The following is a 22,986-nucleotide window of genomic DNA, read 5'->3' on the forward strand; positions in this document are numbered from 1 at the left end:
AGCAGGTGAATTCGCAACTTTTTTCATCAAAAGTTATCTTAGGAAAGTGATCTAGCAATTGTCATGGGTTTTTGAAATTTTGCATTTTAGCTCTACTTCGAAGAGAAAGAGGCAGCCAATTCCCTCACTTTAGGGACACAGTGTTAGAAGAGATGGCATTTTCTTCAGGATCCTCTAGGCAGTGGTGATACTCAAAATATTGGACAACCAGTAAGGCTGAACACCAGCCAATCAGAGCAGATACTGTATGAGTGCCAGTGAATCAAACATCTGCACCAGCAGATAGCTCTGGAATTAGTTGTTGATTCACATGAAAGCCTTCAGGGTAGAGGCTGAGTGTGATTTCAGATCACAAAAATATTTTATAAGTCATGGTGGTATATAGGTTTGTCCACCATTGATTGGATTAGCAGGCAGCAGTGTTAAGTGATAAACGTCATCACGATAAACGTACATTGTTTACTTACTAACTCCAAGGAATCACTAAAATCTTAACCCATTTTAAAAGTCAAATTCCACTTTAGCAAGTCCATGGTTGGGCATGTCGTTAATTACTGAGCAGTTGCTAATTACTAACCATCACAGAAATTTGTACCAACTGGTGCAGGACTCAGCCACCTGTCCTGTCTCCGGGGTAAATATGAAGAGATGGGTAGGCAGTGAAATGTACTGACAATATCTACACGAAAAAGCAATATTTGGAAAAGACAAATTTTTTTCTTAATAACAACATTCATATTAACTGCTTTTTTTCAAGCAGGCTTCGTGCCCAGTGCAGAGCCCAACATGGGGCTTGAACTCACGACCCTGAGATCCAGACCTGAGTTGAGATCAAGAGTCGGACACTTAACCGACTGAGCCACCTGGGAGCCCCTCGTATTAACTTTTATGGGGCAAATGTACAGTAGTCAAAGACTAACATGAAAATGTGATTTTTTAAATTTTTTAATGTTTATTTATTTTTGAGAGAGACGGAGACAATGTGAGTGGGTTAGGGGCAGAGAGAGAGGGAGACACAGAATCCAAAGCAGGCTCTGGGCTCTGAGCTGTCAGCACAGAGCCCAACATGGGGCTCGAACTCACAAGCTGTGAGATCATGACCTGAGCCCAAGTCGAATGCTCAACCGACTGAGCCACCCAGGCGCCCTTTGATTTTTTTTTTTTTCAGACATCTCATGTTGCTTTTAAGAAATGTTTGATTCCTAAACATCATGATTCCTTAAACTACCACCTGAATAGTAAGGAATTAAGAGAGGCAATACATGTTTTTTGGTGTTTTCTCTTTTATTTATTAAAGAACACGTTACCCATTTCCAGTGTTTTCATGGCATTTGTGGTATGTAAGTTACATCCCCCACAAAGCAAAATCCACATCTAACTCATTGGAGAGGGAGCCTGATAAGGAGCAGACAAAAGTGAATGTCTTCATGGAAATATCCACAATGTGTACGTCGGCTTTGAACTTAATCTTTTCTTAACCTATGAGTTCTGATTTCCCAGGCAATCTTAGATTTCTGATTGATCCTAATATGTATGCTCTTTTTTTCGCAAACAATATACAATAATGTCCCCCATATTAAACATACATAAATATTGTCTTCATATGATTACAATAACAAAAATATTTTAAAAGTCATGGTATGATATAGGCTTATCTGCCATTTATTAGATAGCAAGAAGGAGTGTCCGGTGACGAGTAAATCACCACGATGGACTCGTAGCTTTTACTCAGCAACTTGGTGGAATTCACTAAAATCATGAAACGTTTTGAAAACCAAATTCTGTGCTGGAAGGTGGGGAAGCGGACACCTTCTTTCACGATAAAGTGTCCATTCCGATTACTCCGGCATCACTGCTTCCCGGTAACACTGGCGAAACGGGAGCCCAGCCTTGGGACAGAGAGGAAGGACGACGCGGGCGTGATGCATGTTATCAGCCATGTGCAGAATGGAACCCGAGGGACGTCTTCGCTAGACCAAAGTTACATTCCTCACGGTCCTAGGACTGGCCACGGAAAAGGAAACCTGCGGGCGACCTGCTGGACCCCGCCACCGGCGGTCGGGTCCCTGGTGACAAGAGAAGAGGGTGGATTTAATCAGCGGAGATGGACGGAAAAGGCACACTTGAGAAGAAACCTCCACTCATCAGATAAGAAGAAACGAGGACCCAGAGAGGAAGCAAAAATGTTAACGCACATCCTTCCTTTATGTCAGTATTTCCACACACGCCCGAAGTTTCCGAGCTCAGGGCCACATGAGCAACGCAGGTCAAAGAATCCAATATTCGTTTGTATGGAGGCAAAGTACCACAAAGATGTGCTGTTCTGGTTTTCTCTTCTTTCTTTTTTTTCAATCTTCCTATAGAAATTCTAACTTCCATATGAAAATATAAAATATTGCTAACCTTCGGGGGGGTACCCAGGTGGCTCAGTCTGTTGAGCATCCAACTCTTGATTTCAGCTCAGGTCACGATCCCAGGGTTGCAGGATCGAGCCCACATCAGGCTCCACACAGAGCGTGGAGCCTGCTTGGGATTCTCTATGTCTCTGCCCCTCCTCCTTTCATACTTTCTCTCAAAATAAAGACATTTAGATAGATAGATAGATAGATAGATAGATAGATAGATAGATAGATAGATTTCTAACCTTCTTTAATAACACACATTCCTTCTACAGGAGAGGGGCACAGATCATTCGTCTGTCTCCTCAGGCAGCCAGGCTGCTGCCTCCTGCCAGAAATGCTATCTTTGCTGTTCTGTTCTCATTCAGAAGTGTGATCCCCGGCAAACCACACACTCTTCCAGAGGGACCAGTGCCTGCCTGACTATACTGCCCTACTAAAAAACACACAATATGTTTTCCTGCCAGTCCTGAGAGTGCCATCTCAGGTTCCAGGGTACCGCAGCCGCACTGCACATCCTAAATAATGCAACTGGGCACCATGCATTATTGACATTGCAATGGAATGTCAGTAAGTCTGCAGGATAGAATCACTCAGGCTCGTGGTCTGAACTTGGTGACTCCTGGTCATGCAGGGAAAACAGGAGGCTGACGGAGCCAGCTCAGCAACGTGCTCTAGGAAGTGGGTTTCTGTGGTAAATATGCCTGACATTTTTGCAGTTGTTATTCGCCTTTTGTTTTCACGACTGGGCTGCACTAACGCCTGGCTGTTTTCTAAATTTATCAAGAGTTTGTTTCTGTTGATCTCAGGAGGGTGGTGATTCGCGGGGAAGAGTCAATCCGCATTTCAAGTTGTTCAAGCGTTCACCCTTCAAAACTGACAGACTCCGGAGAGAAAGGGACAGAGTTGCCCAAAATAAACAGAAAAATTGACTGACAGTGAGTTGAGGCCCGGAAAGAGGAGAGGAAAACAAGGCCTCTTGGTTTTAACTATTGATCAAGATGCAAAATATTTGCAAACCCCATGACATCATATTAAAAAAAATGGTGTTTGCCCTTCCCACTGGCTGTAATTGTCAGTAAGAATTTCTCATTTTATTTTTATTTATTTTTAATTTTTTTAATATTTATTTATTTTTCTGTGAGAGAGATACACAGATCATGAGCTGGGGAGGGGCAGAGAGAGAGAAGGAGACACAGAATCCCAACAAAGCAGGCTCTGGGCTCCGAGCTGTCAGCACAGAGCCTGACATGTGACTCGAACCCACAAGCTGCGAGATCACGACATGAGCCGATGTTGGAGGCCCAATGGACTGAGCCACCCAGGTGCCCCTCTAGTTTTATTTATTAGTTTTGTCCTAACGTGTTTCACGGGCAGTTATACCTAAGTTTATTGTACTTCACCAACGTCATCTCCTTTCTAGAATATAAAGTCAGTATTATGTATCCTAACCGTAAATCCAGCCTGGATAGGAATCATCAGGGGAAAGAAGTATCACATTTTGGTGTCTGTAACTTCTGAAAATCACTCTCTTGTTTTCCTTTCTGACCTTTCCTACAATTTAATACATGCTCTTGGGGTCTCTGCAGCCTAAAATCCTGTTTTTTCTTTCATCCAGAGTGAATGCAGTATGCCTTCGGACCTACTTAAAACATAAGAGGTTTAAAAAAGCTTTCCCCTGGGGTGCCTGGGGGGCTCAGTCGGTTAAGCGTCCCACTCAGGTCATGATCTCATGGTTTGTGAGATCAAGCCCCACATCGGGGTCTGTGCCGACAGCAAGCAGCCTGCCTGGGATTCTTTCTCTCCATCTCTCTCTGCCCCTCCCCTGCTCACATGCTCACTTGCTCATGTTCTGTCTCTCAAAATGAATAAACATTAAGAAATAAGTTTACCCCAACTACAGTGCAGCCTAGATTGCAAAGTATCTTGGTATCCAGACCCTTCCATCTAACGCTCCTCATAGCACTGCCTAGCCACCTACTTGGTGGCACGCTCGTGGAGTAGAAGTCATTCCCAGTGCATAGGCGTAAGAAAAACCCCAGCACTCAGCAGTGACTTGCCCTTAGAAACAGGCTGTACATGTCTTACGTTTTCATGTGGGTCCACTAAAATACTGTCGTCAAAGCAGTTCGCCTGGAGAACATGGTAAAAACACCCATTCTTTGGCCCCATCTCCCAGAGGTTCTGATCCAGAAAGGCTGGAAGAAGCTCAGGACTTCGCATTTTAACAAATACCCGAAGAGCTTCCGGTATACCGCTCCACTGAGAGCCACTGCTGAGCCAGCAAGGTACCAAGACACGGGAACTTACAGGTGCTGGCTGTGCCTCCAGGCTCAGCAAGCATTCCTTGGGATCCTGGATCCTGGAAACACATCCTCCCTTTCTGCCAGTTGCTGGTAGGAACAAGGACTGCCCCCATGTCTCAGCCTCTGGTGAAGAGTCCCGTGTTCAGGGCAGACCTTAGCAGGGCAGTGGGCTGACAGGTGGGGATGAGCCAGAGAGGGAGCCCCAGAAGAGCCAGCAGGTACCTTTTCCTGTGATTACAGCCCAGGGTCACCAATGGACCTGACTCATGCCAGCCTGTCCCTGAGCAGAGCCCTCACCCCTCCGAAGCTTTCTCGGGGCTGTCAGCACCGAAAGCATCTGGACACGATGAGAGATCCTAAAAAAGAGGTTCCCCATGACGTCTCCGGTTGATCTTCCCCAAGGCAGTGTGGGCCTCCTGTGTTTTGGACCTCAATCAGAAGGTATCGATGGGGCAAGAGTTATGGGGGCTGGTGCAGCCGCAAACGCCCCTCGTAAGTATTAAAACTCCAATTTCCTGCTCTAGTAACTGTTGGGCGTAGGATGTAATTAAAATCATGCCTGTGCTGCACGACAAAGACGTGGCACGTGGAGGTTCACCACAACCTGGAGATCAGACACAGACGTGGACTCTGGATGGAGCCGGAAGTTGCAGTCTTGAAGGCGAGGAGAAGAGTGGCCCAAAGACTCTGCCTGCTCCTTGGGACATTTCTCTGGTCCCTGAGCCAGTGTGGGCACACACAGGGCTCGGGGGCTGGACCCTCCTCTACTTACAGGAGATCCACATGACTCCAGCAAGAGCACAGGCGCCCTCCACCCTCGGGAAAGGTCCGGTGTAACCGCTACCTGGTGTGTGTAACCTGGGTGTCGTGAATGCCCTGGGACGCTAGCAAATAATCATCACAAAGTAGGCAAGTTGGTCACTGGCAATGTTCCACTGTCTCCCCCAGCAGCCCCTCATTTCCAGCTTGTTATAAGGTAGCCAATTGCCTTTAGACTTCACCACCTAGACAACCGCCCTGTCTTGTCCAAAACTCAGATGCACTGAGGCTGCATCCCAAGTCCACTGAGCCAGGAGGTCCACAGGTGAGACCAAGAGTCTGGGCATCCCAAAGGCCACATCAATGATTCCTGAGTGCAGCCCCTGGCCCTTCAGGCTCCCTCCTCCTCAGATTGCGTTTGAACAGGATAATCTTGAAGGAAACCAAAGTGCCCAAGAGCAAAGTGGCAATCTGACATGGACTTATTTACTTTTCTTCAATGAACCCCAAACACAGTATTTTTATGGTGCGTCCTCCTTTATACCTGTCTAACAAATGTCTTGGGGTGATCAGGTTGTGATTATCTGCAAAGGGAGCACGTCTACATGCACACACACTCCTTGTATCACCTCGCTCGTGACAGCATATGGCTAAGCACTGGAGACATTCTCCACATCAGTGCATAGCTTTTAATGAGCACCCAGTAACGCTGTGCTAGATTGTGCGTAGGTCTGGGCCACCAGTTAAGATCTGAAAATGCTGAGTTAACATAACACCAGCAGGTTGAGCAGACGAGAGAGCCAGCACGAAGAGAGAACGAGGGCACGTTCAACGGTTGCTGAGCTGCTGGCAAAACCAAGATCACCCCACTGTGAGACCTATTAATACAAAACAGGAGCCTCGGCTGGTGTTGTGCACACCATGCCTCCATGGATAGGATGTGCATCTGCCCCAACGAGCTCCATGCAGAGGAACACCGGGAAGAGATTTTGGGCAGGCTGACTCCCAGCTGGACATGTCTCAGCTGAAGCTACGGGCTTTTGAGGAGCCGAGGCTGGTACAGATTTTCTGCACAATCACGTAGTCTGTAGCCCACAATCCTAAACTCCAACAAGCCAGCTTTACGGGCAGGAGTCCCACCGGGGCCCATGAGCATGGAAACACCCAACAGTGGCGCAGGTAGCTCTGTCACAGGCTGGAGTCACACTGAGGTCTCTGGAGAAGAGGCCGGGATGAAAGACAAATGAAAGAGCTCTGAGTAGCTCTCAGATGCCTCTCCTGGGCCTTTAGGGGTCACTACAGAATGGAGAGAGCCTATGAGAAAAGAAAGTGCAGATTGCACTGTCGTCTTTCAGTGAGGTCTAATGAGCTCTGACGAAGGTCTTCCTCGGGCTGCACAGCATGAACACGGACGCACGGACCTGGCAGGGCTGCAGGCCTGGCCTGGGGAAGTTCTAAAAGGAGCCTCTGTGCTGCAAGTCACCTTGACCTGTTTCTAGAAGCAGCGGCGTGGCCTCTTGGCAGCTCTCGAGTGGCCAGTTGACCACGTGCAGGAATATGTCCTCTTTGGGCCGAGGGTCCCCGTGCTCGGCCACTTGCTCCACCATCTGCCTTCTTCCCTCCCTTCCCAAAGTGCTCATGGGAAGTGTACCCCACGGTACATCTTGCGTCCGGGTTCTCCAAATGGACAACCTGCAGACAGTGCCTGGGCCCGCACCTGCAGAGGCACCCTCTGGTTACTGCTCAAAGGTGGACTCTTCAAAACAGGGTTTGCCCTGAAGTTCCCCAACTCTAAACAGAAGAATCCAGCTATTTAAATAGCCTCTCGCCAGCTTCTAGTCCAGGCAAGAACAGCTCATCTCCCTTGTGTTCTGTTGGTTTCTTAAGGACCCTGATGCTCTGGGCCGAGATGCACCTTCCCCTAGAAAACTGACAGACACTTCAAGAAACACAGGTGTGTGTGACAGTCCCCCAGGGCCCAGCACCTCCAGGCCACTGTTCTTTTTCCACCAATAGATTATTTAGCTGATTACATGTTTAAGTAGTAGAAACTTCTCAAGTTTCTCTCCCTGCGTATTTTCAAAACACTTCAAACTCAAGAAGGATCCACTCTAAGCTCTGAAATGTCATTCTCCATTCCTGTATCCAAATGCATCTAGAGTTCTCCCATGTCCTCATTTCTACTTCAGGGGGGGATCATCTACGTCACTTCTTCTGACTCTCCTCCCCACTTATCCCAATGCCCCCCACCCAATGCCAGACGTAAGCATTTTGGCTTGTCCAGTAGAAAGACACCTGACAGTAAAAGGTAACCACAGAAATAAGGGCTGGAGTAAACGTGTTCTTGGATGACCGTGCTTGGTTCTGAGTGAAGAGAACCCCTCCATCAGCCCATGGCTCCCACTCAGGTCCAGTCTTAGAGGGTTGATAGGCTCCTTCACAGCCTGGTGATTACTCTCTTGGGTCAGCGCCCCCCTTAGTCAAGAGATGGCCCCTGGAAAGGGAATCTGTTGCGTCTCCACAAGCCACCTCACCCAGGGCCAGATTAAATGCATCAGAAGATCTATGTGCCAAAGAGAGCAGATTAGATGGGAAGAAATTTACCTTTCCATTTTCCCGACACTCACCCTAGGGAAATAGCCTGAACTTGTACCAGGAACTCAACTATTTGTCACGTAGGCCCATGTTCTTTCGTGCCACAGACACCCCCCCATATGTCTTCCCACCTGGCTACCACTCTTTTGAGACCATTTAGGTCTCTTAATACATGCATGAGCATCAGTCAAACCTCACCTCCCCCCACCCACCCCCAAAGGCCCAGGAGACACACATCACTGACAAGATGTATGGACTGAGCTGAATCCCAGCTGCCGAGAGGAATGCCATGGCCTGGGGCTGCCCGGAAGCCGAAGTCAATATCTATGCGTACAAAGAATGACGGGTCTAGGAAGGCACTCCCAGCAGCAGCGCCTCAGGCTGACAGAGACTCGCGGTCAGAACACGGCCAAGACCTCAGACCCTGAGTGCTTTCGGACCCTGAGTGCTTTCGGGATCCCAACTGCCAGTGGGCCTTTTCCAAAAGCCAAAGGGCAGAACATTCATCCATATCGGGGACACCACTGCAGAGTCACATCAAAGTGTTTCTCATTTCAAGGTGCCTTTGTGCAGGTCAATAAATGGTCAGAAAATACATATTTTGCCTAATATGACTATGCCTATGCAAAGAATTGTATTTTCTGTGCAGGCACTCTAACTCATCTGTGACAACCACCACGGAGTCTGTGTCCGAAAAGTAACATACTGTGTCATCACGGTTCCTGGGTGACTGTGTTCTTTACGTGCGCTTTGGAAGGATGGAGACCATCAGAGTTTGCCTAACAACCAACAATACCTACCACCTGTGCTCCCCCACTGGAGCTCCAGACCTGTACATACACCTGCACCCTCATGTAAGAGATACCCCAAGATCTATAAGCCCCCACCTACACTTCTGATCTTCCCCCCCAAAACCCACTACGAAGGCCAAGAGATACTACATGTCCTGGCCCATTCCCTCCGTGTTGACAGGTTGACCAGTGAGCAAAGGCCACGTTCTTCCATCATGAGCATAAAACAGGCATGATTTTATAATCACCTACCACCAGGCAAGGGTTGTTAAAGGGGGAAAAAAAAAAGTCTCAAAATGGGTAAAATGGTCTGAATCACCTGATAAGGTTGCCTACTGCTGTGTTGTTCCTGAACACTGGATTCGGAGGACACTGGAGCAAAAGAAGCAAGTTCTGAAACAGAAGAAGGATTTTAGAGTGATAAATGACAAAACCCAAATAACACGTTCTCACAATTCTGATTTAGAAGGAAACGCATTTGTTTTTATATAGTAACCCTGGCATAAAGTAATCTTTAACCATAAACAGATTGTTTTTAGAGTTAACCCTGAGGTTACATACTTTGCAACTCCTACCTTTCTAATGAAATAAAAATATGGCAAACTTGGGGCGCCTGGGTGGCTCAGTCGGTTAAACGTCCGACTTCAGCTCAGGTCACAATCTCACGGTCTGTGAGTTCGAGCCCCGCGTCGGGCTCTGGGCTGATGGCTCAGAGACTGGAGCCTGCTTCCGATTCTGTGTCTCCCTCTCTCTCTGCCCCTCCCCCATTCATGCTCTGTCTCTCTCTGTCTCAAAAATAAATAAACGTTAAAAAAAAATAAAAAAAAAAAATATGGCAAACTCACAATCAAGCTCTTCCTTGACTCATTAGTCTCATCCAGAGACAAGGTGAATCCATAGCTGTAATGCTGACCAAGGTAAATAAACACAGGGCAAAAGAGGGGAAAAAAAGATAGGTTTGGTTTGGGCTATGATTTTGGTCAAGCTACACGATTAGTTGCTCAAAACACTAAGAAATAAATATTCTCCTACAGGAAATTTTTAAGCTGTGATCCGATTATGAAAGGAAACAGTCAAGGGGTGCACGGGAGGCTCAGTCGGTTAAGTGACCAACTCTTGATTTCAGCTCAGGTCATGATCTCACGGTTCGTGAGATTGAGCCCCAAGTCGGGCTCCGTGCTGACTGTGTGGGACTTTCTCTCTCCCTGTTTCTCTGTCTGCACCTCATGCGCACTCTCTCTCAAAATAAATAAATAAACTTAAAAAAAAAAAAAAAAAAGGAACCAGTCGTGCTTCGTGGAATTTAAAAAATCTTAAGTGAGCCATTTTGAATAGATATGTGAGGCGGCCATGGCAAAGTGGGAGAGATGGGACATGAGCACAGCCCCAATCTTAGTGAAAACAATTTTGGGGGGAGCCTGTCAGTAAGAACTGATTAATGAAACATCTTTCCATGGAATTTGATTTGCCAGGCAACTTGGAAGGGCCAGGTCTCCCCCTCCAACCCATTTGTACTCCCTTCCCCTCTCATCTGCCTTCTGGAAGATCCCTGCCGCTAACAAGTGCCCAAGCCTTCCAAGATGCCCTCACTAGGACTGTGTCCTGTAAAGGTAAGATATTCAGGTGCCACAAAGACTTTTCAAAGTTAGGTTTTGTTTTCAACATTCTCCCACTCCCTCTAAAGCTCAGTAGGAATGGATTTCTTGCTGAGTCTCACCTTTATTTGAAGTTTTGGGGAAGTGACCCTCAATGTCTTAAAATGCCTCCTCACATACTTTACTAAAGGTAGAAGGCTATATCCAAAGAGAACATGAAAACAGAAAGTTTATTTTAAAGTCCTTAAACTGTCATCCCACTTTGCTTTAAACTTTGGACAAATAGGTAGACTGTTTACCTACTAGAATATTGCTAGTTCTGAAATTTCTCCTTCTTCTGAAAATTACTCAAAGAACAATGCCCAGGAATGGCTAAGTCCTCTGGCTTCCGCAGCTGGTGCTGGGCTGGCCAGCCCCTCCTCCTCACGCCCCTTCGGGTATTCCCACGGACCCCCCGACCACTCACTTGCCGTCCACGGCTCGTCTGAACGGTAGCCCAGGTTTTCACTGCCACTTTCTAAGTTTGTCTCAAAAGTTTCTTTGTTTGTCTTCACACTTGCAGATTTCCTGGAATCAGACCATTTTTAAAAGCCAAATGTTAATCAGTAGTGGATGTTTGGTTCACACTGCTCCACCCAGGGCATCCTCGCACACCGAAGTCACCACCGCATCAGGAAAGACACTCATCGCCACCAGCACAGCTATGCAAGTGGTCTGCCTGCTCACACTCCCACTGAGGTGGGGAGAGATGGAACCTTATCACGAGAGCCCCGTGGGCACCATTCCCCAGTCGGTAGTCCACCCCCAGAAACCAGTGACCCAATTAAGCAGAGTTGGCCAACGACAACCCACTGAGCCACCCAGGCGCCCCTTTATAAAGTTTTATCAGAACAGAGCCACACCTGTCCGCTTCCATGTTATTTATGGCTGCCCGCATGTTACAACAACAGAACTGAGTAATTGTGACAGACAGTGTGGCCCACAACACCAAAAATATTTACTATCTGGCCCTTTAAAGAAAAGGTATGCCAATCTCCAAAATAAAGTAAAAATTGGTGCAGCTTCCCAGGGGAGGAAAGCTTGGCAATGGGTATCCAAAGACCTAAAAATATTCATGCTCGACCATTAAGAATGTATTATAGGGAAATGGCCAAAGATATGGGCAAAGATTTACTTAAAAGAATGTTCATTCATGAACGCTTTATAACAGCAAAAGCTGCCAACAGTCCACGCGCCCCACCCTAGGGGACTGTAAAATAAATGACAATCCATCTCTAAAATGAAATTCCATGCCACCTATAAAAGTTATTACAGATGAGAACTCTCACGCACCGCAGGTAAAAGTATAAACAGGTGCACCTACTTCAGAAAACTGGATGATGACAGAATCGTCTACCCTGCCTACCCTGCAGCCCAGCGTTCACCAGTAGACACATACCCAACTGAATACAAAACAGGAATGAGGACTTATGAACATGTCACCAAAGATACATGCTAAATTGCTTAGTGCCACAGTATTTACAATGACCCCAACCTGAAAACTATCCAAATGCCCATTTAAAGGGAAAAGGAGAAGATAAACGGCATATATACCCAGTGCGTGGTATCGCAAAATAATCAACCATCCACATCTTCTCTGAACAACATGGACCAATCTCACAGGGTGAAGACCAAAATCAATGAGTGCACATGACATGATTCCATTTACACAAAGTTCATATGAATCTGACCTCTGGGGATGTGGGGATGGAGGTCAGAAGACGTAACATTTGAGGAAGAGGCAGCGATGTGGGGGGGCAGGGAGCTTGGGGCGCTAGGGGTGTTCTAGTTCTGCATGGCCCCACTCAAGGCCCATATGCCTTGTGAAAGGTAATCAAGCGACGCACCTGTGAGTTGTGAACTTTTCTGTACTCACACTTCAGTAAGATATTTTTATTAAGCAAATGAAGCAAAAATGTGGCTGGCAAGTATTTGTCAACGGAAATAATCTTCAGAAGAGTTTCAAAAGAGAAGAGCAAGTTATGAAGTAAGGTTTATTATGGTCCAAATTTTACAAAATGCATGTGTGTGTGTATCGACGTGAACGCATCGATGCGTGCATATACATCAAAGTGAGCATATACATACTCAGGTAACAATACCTACTTCTGAACAATAGAATTAGGGGTGATTTCAAAATCATTTCTTAAAACGATATGTTTGGGGGCACCTGGGTGGTTCGGTTGGTTGAGCGGCTGACTTCAGCTCAGGTCATGATCTCACAATCCGTGAGTTCGAGCCCCGCATCGGGCTCCGTGCTGACAGCTCAGAGCCTGGAGTCTATTTCGGATTCTGTGTCTCCCTGTCTCTGACCCTCTCCTGTTCATGCTCTGTCTCTCTCTGTCTCAGAAATAAACGTTAAGGAGCACCTGGGTGGCTCAGTCAGTTAATGCGTCCGACTTCAGCTCAGGTCACGATCTCGCGGTCCGTGAGTTTGAGCCCCGCGTTGGGCTCTGGGCTGATGGCTCAGAGCCTGGAGCCTGTTTCCGATTCTGTGTCTCCCTCTCTCTCTGCCCCTGCCCCATTCATGCTCTGTCTCTCTCTGTCTCAAAAATAAATAAAACGTTAAAAAAAAAATTAAAAATAAACGTTTAAAAAAAATTTTTTTTTAATAAATAAATAAATAAATAAATAAATCGATATGTTTGGGGCACTTGGGCTGAGCGTTGCTCAAGTCGGTTGGGAGTCCAGCTTCAGCTCAGGTCATGATCTCTCAGTTCGTGAGTTCAAGCCCCACATCGGGCTTGCTGCCGTCAAGCCTGTTAGCGCACAGCCCATTCCAGAACCTCTGTCTCCCTATCTCTGCCCCTCTCCCACTTGCACTCTCCCAAAAATAAATAAATATACTTTTTTAAACTGTATTTTTAATTTTTTCTATAATAAACATGCATTGATTCTAGAGGAAGAAGTATGTTATTTTACTGCAGAAGACGTCTGAAAGCAGCTGGAGCCAGCACAGCTGGCACAGTGCAGGGAAAGCAGCTAGGATATGGGGGTCCCAGTGAGTCTCCCCGTCTTTACTCCCCAGACCTAATGCACTCAGATCTAAGTGCGAGAGCTGCACAGGGGCAAGGTCCAGGCCCTGAGCAGGACGGCCTCACTCACATCCTGACCGTCCACTCTCCAGATGGGAGACCCGGGGCACACTACCTAACCTCTCTGTGCCCCTCAGTTTCCTCCTCTACAAAATAAATGGCCCATAAAATCATCATGAGCATCCGGCGAGAAAACGGGCTCCACTGCGTGTAGAACAGCACCTGGCACGTGTGTTCGGCACTTAGCATAAACCAGCTGTTGTCATCACTACTGCCATATTGTTGCTGCTGTTGTCAGTAGTTCTTATTCTCCACCCGTGCCCCCGAATCACTGCTGACCAGTGTCCTATGTTTTGAAATCAGCTAATATCCCAGAGAACACAAGTGAAAGATGTTACGAAGTCAATAACGGTCCACGGAAGAATCCAGGCTGCCATCAGGCTGAGAGATACCAGAATAATTATTAGAGTGAGTCTGCCTTCCTCTCCTCTTGCCCTAAGTCAGGCCCCAAAGGAGGTGTCATTTCAGATTGCTGCTTTGTAGTGTCCTGAGAGAGACCGCAGCTGCCTCTCCCAATACCGCATTATCACCAGGGAGTGACCGGGGTCAAAGGGAGAACAGCTAGTGTCTGTTACACAATGATTACACACATCTTCATTCACCGCGTGTAGCCTAAAGGTATTTTTAAACCACAGCCTATCAAAAATGAAAATTATCTAATAAAATAGTGAAAATTAGACACGGTTTGGCTGTAACACCCCCACCAAAATCACCGCTGTCTAAAAATCCCTCCCCTTAGCGCATTTATACTTGTATAAATATTGCAGACATTTAAACTAGTTATTGTATTACTGTAGGTCCTTCACACGGCTACCTTCAAAGTGCTTGTGGCTACTTCTGGACGGCCATGGGAATGTCAGGAATTTTTCTATCCCCTCCCCTATCAGTGTACAAGCAATAAACACTACCTAATTTGTCTGTCTGGTCAGTTTCATGTGCCTGAAGCCATCCAGCTGGCCCCACTGTTCTCCACCGCCCCAGAAACTGCAGCAGGATTTCTGCATGGTTCTTTAATATCCTTGAAATGTTCCTTGAGTCCCTTGCATTGACTAAAAACAGGAGGGCCAACAGTCACGGTGCAGGCGCCCAGTGTCCTCTTGTGGAAAGAGTTGTAAATGCCAGACACCAGGTAGAAAATCTCCTTTTTCCTAAGTGAGCCAGGGCAAGTCAAACTTAGGCAGTAACCAGCCCCTATTTTATTCTATGATTAATTTTGCCATATGAGTTTGTGTTTGGCATATGTGTTTTTCAGAGTTGTCCACTTTCAGTACTTAATTTTGAGTAACATGATCCTGAAACGCCACAGTTTTGTGTGTGTTAGTGGTGGTAGAGTTGGTGTTGTTTGGTTGTTTTTCATTTGTTTGTCTTTGTTTTCAGGAAAGTGATGTGATTTCAAACTTACCTTATTTCACTTTGATAACTAGATTCTGGAAAAAAAAAAGGAATAAAATCACATATCACAAAATCACAAAATATCATCAGTTTTTATAGACAACCCCCCCCCCGCCAATTAAATACATTGCTGAGTATTTGTGACCCATTAGGTATTATTAAGTTCCCCCACAGCGAATTATCAAATGACTTTCAAGCATAAAGGAAGTAGAATTCACTATTAACTATCATAAACATAAATAATTCCTAGGTACCTGTAGTATAGTAGGTACCTAATAAGTATTTAGTGAATATGGAATTTGACTAGCAAGATTACAAAGACTCCGTTCACCAGGGAGAGGCATTCTGCATTCCCAGTCCCTAGTGTCATTCATTCAGTACTTACTGTGTGCCAGCACTTATCTCATTTAATCATTACAACCCAAGAGATAGGTATTAGTGTCATCATATTATTAACAAACTAGACACTATCATGTTGTATTATCATACTTTAACAAATAAGGAATTACATTGCTTAAGCACTGTATTTACTTAATTCTAGAATTCATTTTCAATCAACATGTACCAATGGTATCGATTCATAGAGGTGGATCCCCTTCCCCCCCCACCCTGAGCTGTCATTAAATTGCTGATGTTTTTAATCAAAGGATTCTTGGACCGGAGGGGACATAGAACTTGAAAGTAGAGAGAAACAGAGTCACGCTCCAGTCTCCAATCATCTGTCTCAAAAGCCAGTGTTCTTTGCAACTCTGCTGTCCTGTCTAGGCCTTCTATTCGTCAAGCTTTACAGGGGCACCCGGGTAGCTCAGTCGGTTACACGTCCAACTTCGGCTCAGGTCATGATCTCGAGGTTTCTAAGTTCGGGCCCTGCTTCGGGCTCTGTGCTAACAACTCAAAGCGTAAAGCCTGATTTGGATTCTGTGTCTCCCTCTCTCTTTCTACCCCTTCCCCACTCACACTCTTGTCTCTCTCTCCCAAAAATAAATAAACATTAAAAAAAATAATGTAAAAAAAAAGCTTTACTGAGATCTAAAATATATTCATTTTCCTTATTTTTAGAGAATATTCCCACTTACTCCAGTTGTAATATCATCTGCCAATTCACACCCCAAATTGGACTTCAGAAGCAATCTTATTTGAATTGAAAGAGAGACACAGAATGTCACTATTGTTTCCTTAAGGAATGGGCTGCAGGAGATGGGCTCTTGGCCTCTTTGCTCTATTAGCAGAAACAATCCCAAGGCCTTCAGGCCACACTTAGTGGGGTCCTCAGCTCTCTTCAGTCGGTCCCCAGTTAACTAGTCAGACCATTGAGAATTCTCCAGGCATCAGCAAAGCAAAGTGCCAGAAAATACTTCTGAAAACAACTTGGTGCTTGCCATTTTTAAGGATGGAAATAATTGTCATGGGGGAAACCCAGGCCTTCACTGCACCCTTTCCATTTATGTCAAGGTGAAATGTAGTGTCTATTGTGAGTCCCACCCAATGGGGGTGGGCTTTGTAAGGTCGCCACAGGCCCTGCTCACAACACTTACCTGGACCTGTTAAGACGCAGGGGAATAAACACAGCTCACTCTTACATGAGCTTTTCATCTCAAAGTTAAGTAAAGGATAAAATCTAAAGTGGAAGGGCAGCTGGGTGGCTCAGTCGGTTTAGTGTCCAACTTCAGCCCAGGTCATGATCTCACGGTTTGTGGGTTCAAGCCCCACATTGTGCTGTCAGCACACTGTCTCTCTCAAAAAATAAAACACAGTAAAAAAAATGTTTTTAATCTAGAATGGAAACAGTTTCATGTAGCAATTTATTTTGTCCTCATGACCGATCTATAGGATGGCACTTATCCCCATCTTGTAAATGAGAATGCTAAAAATCAGACAGTCCCCCCGGTGCACATCTTACCTGGGCCACCAACCATCACAACCTTCCTACTAGGCTATTATGGAACAGGCAAAAAACAGCTTAGGAGAAGCAGGAATCCAAATAAACAGAATGCTCCTTCAATGACACCACAGTAGCTAATGTGGAAAATAGTATTCTGAAGGCACTGCACAATCCTAGTCACGTCTAAATTAAAATTTAAGTTATCCAATCGTTTTCATCTAAAATCCAGTGTATTTTACTTGAGTAATCCATCTGTGGCATATAGGGTAACTCCCAAGTTAGAGCAAATTGCCATCAAATCTGGGCCAACAGAGGCTTACTACTTTTCATGTTCTGTTTCCTAGGGAATAAAGTTGTATCACAGAATTAATTCCCAATCCTGAACCAAATCCATGCAGGGGCTGAGGCCAGGCAATTAGCTTAGATATGGCTTAACTATGCACTTTGCATAGACTATCTAAGAGAGATAGTCCATGTAAGATAATTAACACAGTGCCTGGGTCACCCACAAAAAAGGGCTCATCAAATGGCAATTATTACTAATGACATTTTAAATGCAATTAAACTGACACATAGCCTAATATCAGAAGTCTGATTGTAAGAAAAATAATTTAAGTGTAGAGAATATTCAAATAGGTGTAGGTGAGGCTTTCCAAGACAAAGAAAGGTTAGGCTGGACACACATATTCAGCACTTGGAAAGTCCCGAGCCTTCTACATGACAAAGATCCTTTGGTTTCTGAAGTCACAAATGGCTGAACCTCACGACAAGCCCCCCCCCAATGTTGGTGAGCCCACCCCATTGTGAAGCCTGACCCCCAAACGAGGCCACTGCTTTCATATATCTTGGAGTCCTCGAAAGACCTCATTCAGAAGAAATGTGTGATTATTAAGTTTATTTGTACTATTTTGATTGGCAGACCTTCTTTTTCTTCCTACCACTGTACCAACATTCACCTCCAAATGCAATTTGGAATTACACAAAATAGGAAATAACCTTTTCATGTGCTCAGATAGGTAGATACTATTCTAGATAAAAGCACAGCGTCTAAGTGGCAGATTACAATGTCCTTCTGTCCTCGCAAATAAGCACAGAACTCAAATAGTCAGCGTCTTTGCTGAGAAAGGTACTGTCTCTTCACCCTCTCAAAAGTGTGCAGATCTCAGTCTTTCTGGGAGTGGTTATAGCAAGCCCCAAAGGAATGTATTCCTTCTTCATAAAATCCTTTCCTTCTCTGAAGCCCGCTTCCAAATAAAGTGCACTCCAAAGGCCAATGCATCTTACAAAAGAGTTAAGGAGCTAATGACCGACAAGTGTTTGTACCAAACGTTCAAATATATACACAAATCTATATAAACAAAACAATTACCTTTTTTCTCTCTCCCAGAGACACAACAGCAGCAGATTATTATAATCAGAACAATGATCAGGATCAAAAGCAACGAAAATGATACTGCAAGCAGAATTATGGCCCAGGTAGGCAAGGATGTACCTGCTTTATCAATACTGCCTATAAAGTTGAGAGGAGAAAAAAAAATTTATTTAGTGATGCTTGCTACCGTCTAGGGTTCGTAATCACTATTTCTGCCGCCCTGTAAGTTAGATTCTGTTTTCCGATAATACTATAACCATTTGGCCACTACAGCTGGGTGTCATAGGTCAACTTCTCTTCAGTGTGCTCAGATATTCAATACTCTACAGGATCTTCCATTACAATACTTACTGCTGCCAATAAGCACCTGCTGAGTAACACGGTCCCAGTATTTGTCAGTTAGCGCCTCTATTGTTCTTAGAGATAGAATAGGCAACACAGGAAGACCGCTCCCAAGTGGGAGGAGTGATTACCTCACCCCAACATCCTTTATTTCGCCATGGAATACTTACTAGGCAGCCACTACCAGACAAGACTGCAAGACCAGCATTTGGTTCTCCCACGTTCCCACCCATCAAGGGTCCAGAGCCCAGAGGAAACGAGGCCAAACTGAAGAAGCGTCACGTCTAAGGGATTGTACTGCAAGGGCCTTCAGCCCCAGCCCACCCACACCCCGCCCACAGACTTCATTCCTCATCTGCTCATTGCTGTTTTCCATGGTTCTTTGGGAGGCACCGCCCTTAATGTCTGCTTTGCCCTCTTGTTGCATCCAGTAGTCACGGATTTGGGAAAGGGAACAGACAGGCAAGGTAGTGCCTGCAGAGAGTGAAAGGGAAGAGGTGAGAAGGGAAGAGAGAAGAAAAAGCCACTTTGATGTAGTACAGCGCTGTCTTAGCCAGAACTGCCCAACATGCTTCGCACAGTTATCTAAGTTCAAATTAAATTAACCAGAATTATATACAATTAAATACTCAGCACCTCAGTCACACTAGCCACATTTCAAGTGCTCAGTTCCCACAGGTGCAGAACATGGTCCTCACCACAGGAAGTCCCATTGGACAGCACCGTGCAGCCGTGGGTTAGAAGAACCATACCCACGTTCCGAAGAGAGCCCTTATCCGGCCGGCATTGCGCTTGCCCCCCGAACCACATTGAGGTCAACCCGCATTTAAGTTGATCCGTTCCAATGTGAATTGCTCTTCAGTAAAGTCTGTCACTCAACCCTGAGTGCTTGGTTGGATTCTCATTGTAAATGAATGCTATTGTATTGTATGCAAGTCATTAGAAAAATATTAAAACAATAGACTTCCTATGAAGGAAGAGAGGGTTTGTTTTTAAATGAAGAGACTAAGGGCACCTGGGTGGCTCAGTCGGTTGAGGGTCCAACTTCAGCTCAGGTCATGGTCTCATGGTCCATGAATTTGAGCCCCTTGTCAGGCTCTGTGCTGACAGCTCAGACCCTGGAGCCTGATTCGGATTCTGTGTCTCCCTCTGTCTCTGCCCCTCTGCCACTCATGTTCTGTCTCTCTCAAAAACTAAATAAACATTTGAAAAAATTTAAATCAACAGACTTTCTAGCACTTTGGAACCAGAGGTTATAGTGGGAAAACAGTTCTTGGGTGTTCTTAGAGTTTTCCATGAAAATTGACCTTGAAATCATAATTTGCTAATCCTGTGTCAAAGTTAAATGCTCAGACAACCTTACAGGAATGGTTAGAGATGATCACTAATGCCCTAGTTTCTACAATCATCAACCACCTGGATTCTGACTCATGGACAAGAAAGGATTCCACTGCAAAATAATAAATGGACTGATCTCGAAGCACATGCTAAAATTCAGAGAACTCTGTGCTTTGAAGAATTACATAATATAAAAAGGTACTTGTTTTCTCTCTGTGCAAAGCCTCTCTGCATTACCTGTGATGGTTTTTTAAATTTCCTTTTTTTTATACATCTCCCATTCATTGCCACCATAAATGTTTGTGAAATTGACAGATTTCACCTCCAGTTCTTCTTACATATTTGCTACTATCTAAACTAAACTTAGTCTCCTCAAGGTCGAGGACTATGTCTTATTTTTCTTATACCCCAAGCACCTGGTACATATTGGGCACATTGGATGGATGGACGGATGGATGGATGGATGGATGGATGGAAGGATGGAGGGATGGAGGGAAGGAAGGGAGGGAAGGAAGGGAGGGAGGGAAGGAGGGAGGGAGGGAGGGAGGAAGGAAGGAAGGAAGGAAGGAAGGAAGGAAGGAAGGAAGGATGGAAGGAAGGAAGGATGGAAGGATGGATGATGTATCTCCACATGACCCATCATTTTTCTGAGATGAATTGAGACAGATAGGGATAGAAAAGAATTCCCCAGAAAAGGCAGAGTCGGTAGGGGCAGAATTCTACCCTTCTCATACCACCCCTCCTCAGCCCCAGAATTGGAGCTTTAAAACAATCCAGTGTCTTCCCATCCAGAGAGTAATACAGATTGTCCACCTGCTGCACCGAGAGCAAAATCCCAAGCATCACCTGGAATGCTCGTTGCACATCAAATGCAGAGCCTGCCTCCAGTGGTGCCAAGTCAGGGGGTCTGCAATGGCACCCAGGTGATTCTGATACAGGTGGTTGGTGACCTACACTTTGAAAATACCAAAATGCAAACACTTTCCAAGCAACCAGCCACACAACAGGATGCTCCAGCTTATGGATGTGATAAAAATAAAAATAATAACAATAATAAGTCCAAAACCACATTTATGATAATCACAATCTGGAGTTTAAACTCAGAGCACCATGAGGAAACTTTGCAACTGACAAAGAGCTTTGGGCTTCATGTCAGTGCATCCAGCGAGATCTCATGGCCACTGTTTACTTGTGTTCTACTGGCCACTGGCTCACTCGTCCCCAGTTCCTGCTCCCTTCCCCCCAGGCTGGTCAGAGACTCGGGATGCATGTCAAAATGCTGAGAACACTGTAGGGTACAACACACACGTTCGAGATTGCTGATATCATTCTAAATCAGTATGATGAACTGTTTACAAATTGAAGTTTTCAAATATTAGCTTTCTTAAGGGAGCCAGCTGGGGTTAAACATTAAGATCTGGCTCAATATTCAAGAGATGGCGGGGGGGGGGGGGGGGGGGGGGCGGGGCTCAGTCAGTTAAGCACTCGACTCTTTTTTTTTTTTTTTAATTTTTTTAACGTTTATTTATTTTTGAGACAGACAGAGACAGAGCATGAACAGGGGAGGAGCAGAGAGAGAGGGAGACACAGAATCTGAAACAGGCTCCAGGCTCTGAGCCGTCAGCACAGAGGCCGACGCGGGGCTCGAACTCACGGACCGCGAGATCATGACCTGGGCTGAAGTCGGCCGCTTAACCGACTGAGCCACCCAGGCGCCCCAAGCACTTGACTCTTGATCTCAACTCAGGTCTTGATCTCAGGGTCATTAGTTCAAGCCCCACATTCAAGCTCCATGTCCGGCCTGGAGCCTATTTGAAACATTCAAGAGATAGGCTTGAAATTCACACTGGTGAAGTCAACACACATTTGCTGACTTGCCCCAAACATTCCCTATCAGGGCATTTTCCTCCCCTACTGGAGAAAATGACCAGTCTGCCAAGCTTCTGTCAACCAAGTCTTGACCGTGACAACCTTTCCTCTGATCTAGCACAGAAATAGCTGCCTATCCCTCAGGAAGGACTTATTTAAAGGAAGGGAAGGGCTACCCTGCTGGGTACTGTGATCTCACTCACTCTCTTATCTCTTAATTTAACCACCGCGCTCAGCAAAGTGTTGCCTGCACTCACCTAAAAGCCCAAAACTCTCACCAAAACAGCGACTGGTAACAGGAGGCACACGGCTTGTTCTTTTGCTTCTTATATGCTGTGACCACCCTCCACTGGGGGTCAAATCTCCCCTGGGGTTTCACACCGAGGGAAGACTTTCGCTCTCCCTCTACTCCAGTGGGCCCCCCCAGACAGCATGGTGCATGCACCACGAGGGGGGGGGTAATTTGGTACTGGAGCTACACAGAAGAACTTTTCCTATTTGAATAACAATTTTTAATTTATCATATATGACATACATATGAATGCACACAGGCATATATATCATAGACGTCTTAGTGTGATGCTTTTTAAATGGTACATTTACAGTGGATTGGAAGAAAAATAAATAATGGTCATCTACTGATGGAAAGCATGAGAGTGGGCAGAAAGCACAGCATCTTGGTATGACCTTGTCCATAATCCTCCATTGTACAGATAAGACACGTGGAACAAAGACACTCAGTGAATGCTGGACAACAGAAAACCAGAACAGGCTCGGTTCTGTCTCTCAGAACAGGAGAAAACCCGGTGCTGTGACTCTTGTCTATTTGTGTTGTGTCCAATTTGGAAGAATCCTTCTGGGAAGCTGCAGCCCAGGTCTTACAGGAAATGGGGAGTCCAGGTAGGTTCTGGACCCTGACGTATGTCCTAGCAAAGGATGTGGATGTAATCGGTTCAAGGTGAACGACAGAGTTGCTGGAAAGGACGCACATGTGCACCTCGCGACCAAGGAAGACGATGTCCAAGTTGAGCACTGCTTGCCTTCGGCCCTATGTTCCCTCACACAACTGTGCACGTCACGGCCGCAATCCTGAATTTCCTGTGCACCTTTAATCTCAGGTTCAAGGCTGTCCTTTACCCATCTGAGCAGAAAAGGAAGACAGTTCTTCCCAGATGCTCTCACAGAAATGTTCTGGGTTTTAAAAGGGCCTAT

The 22,986-nt window shown here is 45.6% G+C and overlaps 1 protein-coding gene across 3 annotated transcripts in view; it reads right to left on the reverse strand.

Moving 5' to 3' along the window:
• Window positions 1-1,148: 1,148 nt before the first annotated feature.
• IGSF5 (immunoglobulin superfamily member 5) overlaps window positions 1,149-22,986 on the reverse strand; it is a 51,557-nt gene continuing 29,719 nt past the window's right edge. For all 3 annotated transcript variants that reach the window (XM_015541240.2, XM_015541241.2, XM_042956811.1), the window contains 5 exons: window positions 18,223-18,363; window positions 14,982-15,006; window positions 10,912-11,012; window positions 9,170-9,243; window positions 1,149-2,066 (listed from right to left, as the gene is read on the reverse strand). In XM_015541240.2, coding sequence (XP_015396726.1) covers window positions 1,971-2,066; window positions 9,170-9,243; window positions 10,912-11,012; window positions 14,982-15,006; window positions 18,223-18,363 — 437 coding nt within the window. In that variant the 3' untranslated portion in view covers window positions 1,149-1,970. The remainder of the gene's footprint in view (window positions 2,067-9,169; window positions 9,244-10,911; window positions 11,013-14,981; window positions 15,007-18,222; window positions 18,364-22,986) is intronic.

Source organism: Panthera tigris, chromosome C2 (genome assembly GCF_018350195.1).
Source record: "Panthera tigris isolate Pti1 chromosome C2, P.tigris_Pti1_mat1.1, whole genome shotgun sequence".
NCBI classification, from domain to species: Eukaryota; Metazoa; Chordata; class Mammalia; order Carnivora; family Felidae; genus Panthera; species Panthera tigris.